The 8616-nt window shown below is 39.6% G+C and overlaps 1 protein-coding gene across 1 annotated transcript; it reads right to left on the bottom strand.

Moving 5' to 3' along the window:
• Positions 1 to 1357: 1357 nt before the first annotated feature.
• chic1 (cysteine-rich hydrophobic domain 1) lies at positions 1358 to 8368 on the bottom strand. Its single transcript, XM_042493950.2, has 6 exons — positions 8186 to 8368; positions 6543 to 6597; positions 5407 to 5562; positions 4980 to 5036; positions 4430 to 4489; positions 1358 to 2751 (listed from the first exon to the last, which is right to left on the bottom strand). The coding sequence occupies exons 1-6, from the start codon at positions 8329 to 8331 to the stop codon at positions 2701 to 2703; spliced, it is 525 nt and encodes a 174-aa protein (XP_042349884.1). The 5' UTR covers positions 8332 to 8368; the 3' UTR covers positions 1358 to 2700.
• Positions 8369 to 8616: the final 248 nt, after the last annotated feature.

The following is an 8616-nucleotide window of genomic DNA, read 5'->3' as shown; positions in this document are numbered from 1 at the left end:
TACCTGTTACCAGAGTCTGCAGCAGCACCACCATGGAGAGGAAAACACGTTTGGCACATATGAAAGTCACACAGAAACTTTAGTTTCATATAGCTTCAATTGCAAGCGATGGCAGAGGGACTAAGATCCTTTACTAAAGTAAAAGCAGCAATATCACCTTATGCAAAACTCTGCTACATGCGCCGGTCCTATATTAAAGGCCTACTTAAGTTCACACAAAAACCAAAAATACATATTTTTCCTCTTACTTATAGTGCTATTTAACAGTTTAGATTGTTTTAGTAAAGTTGCTGAGTTTTGGAGATATCGACAATAGAGATGTCTGCCTTCTCTCCAATGTAATGGCACTAGATAGCACATAAAAAAAAAAAAACAAGGATTATCAACAGACCTTTCTGTGAGCAGTTTCATGGAAGAACTACAATAATTGTTGGTCCGTGTAGTTCAGAAGAAAGAAAATAGTTCCTACGTGAAACTGCTCACAGCAAGTTCTGTGGATTATCTTAAGTAATCAAGTCATTATTTCTGGAAAGAGATATTGCTGTTAAGTTTTGTGAAACCAAAACAATCAATATAGATAAATAGCACTAAAGGTAAGCGGAATAGTATGTATTTTTTATTTTGGGGTGAACTGTCCCTTAAAGTAAAAGCAAACAAGCACTTTCGGCAAAACTGAAAAAATACCCAAAGCAAAAGCACCCTTATTGTTACTGGACAAATGATATCGTTATCATTCTCCCATAAATCTAAGTAACTATAATGGAGTAAAAAGTAAAGCTCCACAAATGAAAATGCACCAGTGTAACTCGTGTACAAGTAGGGGTAAGTGATATTTTAAATTTTTTAAATGGATTCTTAAGTGAATTAAATAATACATTGGCTGTATCTTGTGGACACATTTCATTATATACCATTATTGTACTAACATTAAAAATTCTGCTCCACATGAGGTAAAACTAGTGGTGGCAGCTTTAAACCACTGGAGCCCTGGTGCAGTAAGTGGTTACTGAGACTTGTGGCTACACGGGGAAAGACTGTGAATGTGAAAACAAAAAAACAAAGGACCATAAAACCAACCAGACTTAAGTGAAGCCCACCACCTCAGAGTTCGGGGGTTGTGGTGAGATAAAGACACGGTCCATTTTTCTCTGACGACTCATCCATAACGTTAGAAAGTAGCAGCAGGTTATGGTAACGGCATTCACAAATGTGTCGGATAATTGAAGTCCGTCTTGTTAACTTTAAAGTTTCAACACCTTGTTAAACATTACAAATAGACACAATTCTGTTTTTAAGAACATGACACATCATTAACCGTGACGGGAAATAACAAATGAAATAAACGAAGCAAGGAAAATTCAAAATCACCCATTTATTTTCTCTCTCCGTAGGGATTAGGTCACCATGACGAACATTTACAAGAATTGTAACAGGGACAATACTGGGAGGAGGATTTTAAATCTCCTTTGAATAAGAGAACAGATTTCAATCTGTACTTCTCTGTGGTTCACCGACTACTCCAGAGGCACTCTAATACGACGCAATGCAGCAATCTCTTGACTAAGATTCAGGAAAATAACACTGGACAGAACGACTGAAACAAAGGAACCATCTGCTCGATATAGACGTGTGTGTGGAGGAGCAAACACTGCACAGGGGAAAGTACAAAACTATAAAAATTAATTCAAAGTTGGGATCAAATGATAAAAAATAGATGAGTGGAAGAGCAGAGTTCGAATCGTTAACTTCCGACTGCACATCAGCGATGCAACCATCTCCAGTTTTAATGGATGATGACTCGTTGAATGTCATCTTTATTGGCAAAAACCACAACGTGCACTGTTGTCTGCGGATGAATCTTCAGGATCGATTAAAATCCTGACTTCCTACTGGGCTCAAGTGCAATAATCAGTCCTAACTCTGGCATCATGTAACTATATGGCTTACAAGGTAAACAGGTCCATACAAACTAGAAAGGTACATAGACATCTTTCATTAATCAAAACTATGGTACAGCAATATATTGGCAAAAAAACTAAAGAGCTAAGTATGTAAACAATGGTATACCACTGTACAGCTTATCCTAACATGGTATTTACAGGTCAAGTTCTTTTACTAGCTAGTTCCCAAGTACAGAGGGTCAAATGTAAAGAAATAACACAGGGTGGTGACGTACACTGTACGTTAGGCAATTTCAACCATCCCATCTACTTGCAAAGAACTGGATTAGAGGAGAGGAAACCCAACAAACAGCATTTAAATCGACAGACTTGTTGAATTACCCGGTGCCGTCCTCCTCCTCTCACATGTAGTTGTTTTTTTTTTTTTTAATAATACATAAGGCAAGGATAGTTAAGGAAGGTGGAGGCATCACATTCTTTGCAAGGGATTACTGATATAATAGATGGGATAAGTTGACCGTTCTTTGGGGTAAATGCACTTTTCGAGAGTTTGTCACATATAACAAAAAAACACATCCGAGTGCAACAGAGGGGACATGTCTAGTTCTGTCGGGGAAAATGTGCAAAATCTGCTCTAAAGCAAAGTGACAGTGTTGCAAATTCTAATGTACAAGGTACTGGGAGATGTACAGGGTCGTCACGAAAGACAACGGCGCAGACCCTTATTCCAACATACTGTATATACAAGGCACTAAGGATAAGATTCAAGGGCCACACGTCCAGTCAGTTAACAGCTTCCTCAGTCCGGTCGGAATATAGGATATTTGGGTAAGAATTCTATAAGAATCACCTGTGGAGAGAAGAACATAAATGATTATTGAAGACAACTGCAATGTAATTGTTTTCAGAAGAGCTGCAGCAATTTTGTGAACAAATTGACTAAAAAAATCAATAAAAACACTTGTTTTTTCAGGTCCTCACATTTCTTATATATATTATGATCTCTGTATGAACTGATGTTCACACGTTCAAAATGATTATTTGCACTCTTTTTTTTAAACTATACTAATACTGTGAGAATTTGAATTTTTAGCAACTAAATGTATTGATTTTTTGACTGCTTGTGTTTTACTATTCATATGTTTTCTTGGTGTGGTTTTCATATAAGCCAGTCTAGGTTTCTACCAAACCCTAACATGTACTTTTTATATGTTTTAACCCCATCGTGCTTTGTATTATGTGAAACAAATAAACTAAACTAAACAAGGGTAGTTCTTTTCAAATGTTTGACCAAACAATTATTACTTTTTGAGAAAATAAATTAGCAGACTTTGTGCTCACTGAGCTGAAAGCGTCAAATCTCTGCTTTCCAAACACTTTATTATCAGCTGAAACCAACTGAATCCAAAGGCTGTCTTGAGGTTGAAAGTCGATTTAAAAACCTGGAATATGGTCATTAGTAATTTAAAGTTCTTAGTGGGCTAAGACCTGTAAATTATTCAGTCCCAAATTGTCGGCAGGGACTGTGAAGTTTCATTTTAAAGATATACTACGTAGGATTTTCTCATTCTAAAGTAATCCCTCTTTGTCATCACTTATGACCACTATACCTAGAATTATGCGGCGCTGTTTTTTTCTGCAGAGAATCTGCCCTTTGTCTGCATTTTCTTATTTTGCCATATTCAGGACGTTCCTGGGCACTCCACACAGGTGAGGTCGGGACTTCATAAAAAGGTACGCAGCACGCATCAAAGAGGAAGCTATGACAAAATAATCACCGCAAAAAAACAAATATAGCGAGGCAAAACCCCAGCGGACACAGCTGGATGTGGCTTTCACTTTCTCTTTCTCCGGCGATATTGTTCGCAAATGGTAGCCAACAATTCCTGGATAGTATGATAGTATTATTCTCTTAGAAATATAGTTTATATAGCAGTAATTTGCAACAGCAAATATGTTAATTTAACATAAATTGCGTTTACAAACAGTTGCTGGTTTCCAGTGATATTTCCTCTGGAAATCAACTACTGAGAAACACTGACAAAACGTTTACATCCAGGTAAATATTTATTCACTGGAGGCTTTTTTGTTTGTATGCATCAACAACGACTTTTATGTTTGTCTGTAGAAACATTTCACATTTTTTAATGTCCAGCAATGTCCAGAAGAGACTCCTGAGGTTACGTTTGCGTTTAGTTTGAGTTGACATGTTTTGTCTATGATTAGTACCATAAGACATCGTTAGACTTTGTTGTTTTTCTTTGCCATAGATGATAGAAAGCTAAATATCATTACGTTTTAGGTGACTGATAAAACAAAACAACACATTCAAAAATTTTTACCTTGGGTTCTAGAAAATCACAATGGGTTTTTTTTCTTACTGTGTTATGTTATTTTGCAACATGATAGATCAGTTCATCAGAAAAATAATCTGCTGATGAATCTCTAATGGAAATGAATCAAAAAGTTTGGAAAGGTATGCAATAATCCAAAAATTCACTGCTGGTTTGTTGTGTCAGCCTACTTACATATTCCATCATATTACTGCTTTCACATTTTCTTTTACTGAGTTTCCAGTGCAGCCCCAGCTGATGAGAGAAGAAAAGACACAGACACAATGAATGAGCATCTCTCTCAAACAGACAAAGGCACGCACGCACACACAAACACACACACACACACACACACACACACACACACACACACACACACACACACAAAGGAAAATCTGTCTGAAATCTCCCCTTCAGTGTCGAGGGAATTTGAGAGCAGGGCTGTCTGGTCTTGCTGGGGTCAAACTGTGGCCAGACACCCTGAAGAGCTTCCTTTATGCCTTTGCACAGCTACTAGCTGTAATTTGTTGCTGCGAGACTAAACAAAATTAACACGGCATTTCACTGCTGACCTCACGGTCCTCTCAGACCTCACGCACCAGATCTGACTCAGCTCTGAGTCACTCGTGCGGCGGGTTAGAGTTTACAGAACAGATTAATGGTCATTATCCATCACGGTGATACTCGACTTACACCGACACAGACAATTAAGCATTTTCACACAGGTGCTAATCCGATTTCTTACCTTGTGGTATAATCGGTTATTTTCCCACTCTAACAACTTATGAATAGACCGTCTTGTCTGTTGGAAAAGAAAACAAACGCATTAATGCAAGCGACAAAATACTCAACAGTTTAACAGGTAACAGTAAACGGCCGCAGTGTTGGGATTTATGGACTGAACACCCAATTTACCAGCTAGTAATTTCCACTTTGTTGCCATTAATTCTGAGTGGTAACACCACTTCTAAGTGACACACCCATGAGCCGGGCAGGAGAGGAGCTCTGCAGCGCAATGCGTCATTTCTACACAGAGCCACTAATTGAACACGAGTTGTTATTACCCTCTACACTTGGACCAATGTGGCTGAATTGCTATAACAGCCCCTGAGTAATCAGCGCTGATGTAAGGGAGAGTTAAACTGTCTTGTCACAGGCGGTCTGGGACTTACTCTCTTGTTGAGGCAGATAACAGGCCACAGACTGCAGCCTACTGTACAGCAGCAGCACAGGCAGCCGCAGAGAAGCCACTTCACATTCACAGGCAAGTTCTTCTTCAAGCAGGCGTTCACCCTGCTGATGCTGGTTTTGAATTCCTCTGGTGCTACCTAGAAAAGAAAAAAAGAAGAGATGGATCTATACCAGCATAAACAGCTCAGTGGGGGAAATAACTGAGCGCAAAAGGGAGCGAGACAACTCAAGTGTTTGTCGGTGTTGCTGACATGAAAGATTCCCAATCGCTCAAAAGAAAACCTGCACGCAAAGATCAAAGAGCTTGAGAAAAACCAACAGGTAGATATTTGGAGATGTTGTCCAGAGATGAGATGAAATCTCTAAACGCTCTGCCTCTGACTTGCTAACCAAGCTCCAGACTGTTCAAGGCAAGGAGGGACTCAAAGCAGAGATAAGCTCAGTGCCTGTGGCAGCGCTGGCCAAACAACTTGAATGGATGCTCATTCCTCGCTGAGTCTGTACGCCATAAAACTGGGGTCGTAATCTTTTATGACAGGATGCAAAGGTCTCTTTGCAAACAGCCAAAGACCTCAGAATAAAGCCCAGCAGGGCCTGATCTGCACCCTTCAATCATCATAATTGTGACCTCATCCATCACATGTCACCCTGGGTCACAATACTGAAGGTACTTTTTATTGCCCCACACTTCCCTCGGCCTGCTCTTACCCCTGCAGCCTTTTTGTGTTTCTGCGTCCGACCCAGGAAGCTTTCCTTTCTTGTCTGCAGCAGAGTCTTCATTTCATTATTTTATCACCAGGCGCTGGACCCTCAAAAACACTGGGGTCCCCGCCAACTGAGCCCCATGCGCGGCTTACTCATTTACAGAGCTGGACAGCAGCACATTCAGACTCTTTTCTATACATTGTGGTGCGTTAGTTGAAATGCAGCTCCGTCACATCAAAACCTCGCGGAGAGGTCTGAATGGGCTGGTTTTGGGGAAGTTGGGGCTGTTAAAGGGGCCAAAAGAACAATTGGATCACTGTGGCTTTAATTGCTTAATTCTTCCCACTTGGAATTGAACAGAAAGCAGCCTGCAAGACTGAAGTGCAAGAAAGTACTTAGAGAGAAACTGTACCTTTCCCGTGAGAATAGAGGGAAACTCTGTGTCAAATCTGTTGCTCAGTCCAAACCTGGAAGAAGACAAACAAAATTTAAGCACTGATATAGTAATGAAATTGTATCTTATACAAAGTGCAAAATCTGCTATTACTATGAACATGATGAAAACAAAAATAATCCACAGTGAGTAGAAATATGTTGTTACTTACAAAATGAGACATAAAATGCTTATTAACAAACGATATAGTTTAGCTGACAATGAGGGATATTAAATAGTATTGTAGAGCAGTAATATATTTGGGTCCCTGTTACCATTTTTACAAAAGAAATGCACATTACTATTGTAGTTCTTGATGTAAAGAAAGTAAACATGCAGGAGGCCAGCTGATGAAGTGCACATCATATTACCCACAAACCAGTATAATAAATTAGAGCTAAAATAACTTCAAGCCAGAAAACAGGAAAAAATTATAACTGGAATAATTATTATGGAAAAATAAGCTGTTAATGGTTTATTTTCCTGCAGTGACCGCTCATTACTGCAGACCTGATTTGGCATTTCTATGGGTATTGTGTGATCCCAGTAATTAACAGTTGAACATTTTATCCTCACATTTATTTATTTATTATTATTATTAAACCTAATTCACATATATGTGATGTGTTAATAGTGTCGTCTTTCCAGAGGAAGAAAAAGCAGTCATGTCCGCGTAGAATAAAACAGATAAATGTGGAGACGAGATAGCTGTGTCTTGGTATATTTTCAGTAGCTGCGTTTTAAGCTGTTACTGGCAGACGTAGTTGTTTCTTCTACAGAAAATGATCCATGTTCAGATATACAGAAAAAATGCATGAAGCTCAATAGTAACAACCAGCATGTAAAATGAAGCAGCTGATATTGAATAATAAAACTGGCATCCTGATAACTTTTCTCTGATTAGAATCTAAAATTAGTTCAGAAAGGTTGCCAGCTAGGACTTGGCATCTGATAGTCAGGTTTAAGTTTTGGTGACAGTGAAGGGAGATGTGACAATGACGATAGTGATGAACTTTTGCTTTTTGTTTTTTTTTGGTTTTTTTTCTGAATAAAACCACTGTACTACTCCATGACGTCATAACAAGGAGCTGACGTCGCCTCCTTAAAGCTCTAATGACAAAAATGCAGCCACCATCAAAATGTAGCAAGAAGCTGACATCCCCATGTAAACAATGATATAACTCGCCAAAAAAAAAAAAAAAAAAGCTGGAGACGATGATTAACCAGGTGACACTGCGTCGACTTAACTTCATAAAATCTGGTAGTGTTGTTTCAGTCTGCTGTTAAACACGTAACAGGCGCAGACTTTTGATATCGGTACATCACATGTAAACTTGACAACCAGTTAAGACCGAATGCTACCATGTTCCGCGGTTGCCATGGGGACATAAAACTCGTAACGTTCGATTTATAACATCACATATATCTATATTATAACGTCATAATAACGCTCCGTTCGTGCTCCAAACAGCCCCCTTCCCAAAACATATGGCTAACTGTTAGTTGTTGTGTTTGGCGTTAGCTAGCAGGCTAGCAGCGGCTAACCAGGCTAAAGGATGAAGACACCAAAACAACAAAGCGACAGCGGGACAGACAGGAGAGACACACGCGGCTCTGCTTACACTGTGATGTGTCCGGCCCCTCGCATCACCACGGGCTCCGGACAGTATCTGGGCAAGTGTTCCTCACTCACTACGTGCTCATCCTCTTCGTCTTCCAACTCATAAATGGTATCAAAGTCCGCCATGTTGGGTAGTAAGACGCTCATGACGTCTCCTACGGGGCTGCGCGCGGACGCACGAGCGGACGCGCGGTGAGCCAGAGATTGTGAATAGCGACCATCGCCCCGCTGTGTTCAGAGGGAGCAACGTTAGCACCAAAACTGGCATTGCGTAGATGTGACTTACATATTAGGATATTAGTGGAATCTATTGGACCCATGACACATAGGTCTATTATATTAGAAAATATATGGGCTTTAGCCTATATTATGTTTTATAATAATAAATATCCCGGCATTCTGCATTAGGAAATTTACTTCTTTAGACATTGT

Source organism: Plectropomus leopardus, chromosome 8, assembly GCF_026936395.1.
Source record: "Plectropomus leopardus strain MGB_pleo_1.0 chromosome 8, ASM2693639v1, whole genome shotgun sequence".
NCBI classification, from domain to species: Eukaryota; Metazoa; Chordata; class Actinopteri; order Perciformes; family Serranidae; genus Plectropomus; species Plectropomus leopardus.
This window is presented reverse-complemented; position numbering and strand designations above follow the sequence as displayed.

Coding starts and splice junctions, on each gene's coding strand:
- chic1 (XM_042493950.2), bottom strand. CDS start 8,331: ATGAGCGTCTTACTACCCAACATGGCGGACTTTGATACCATTTATGAG. Junction 6,598..8,185: donor GGGGCCGGACACATCACAGT/GTAAGCAGAGCC, acceptor GTCTTCTTCCAG/GTTTGGACTGAGCAACAGAT. Junction 4,490..4,979: donor ATAACCGATTATACCACAAG/GTAAGAAATCGG, acceptor TTCTCTCATCAG/CTGGGGCTGCACTGGAAACT.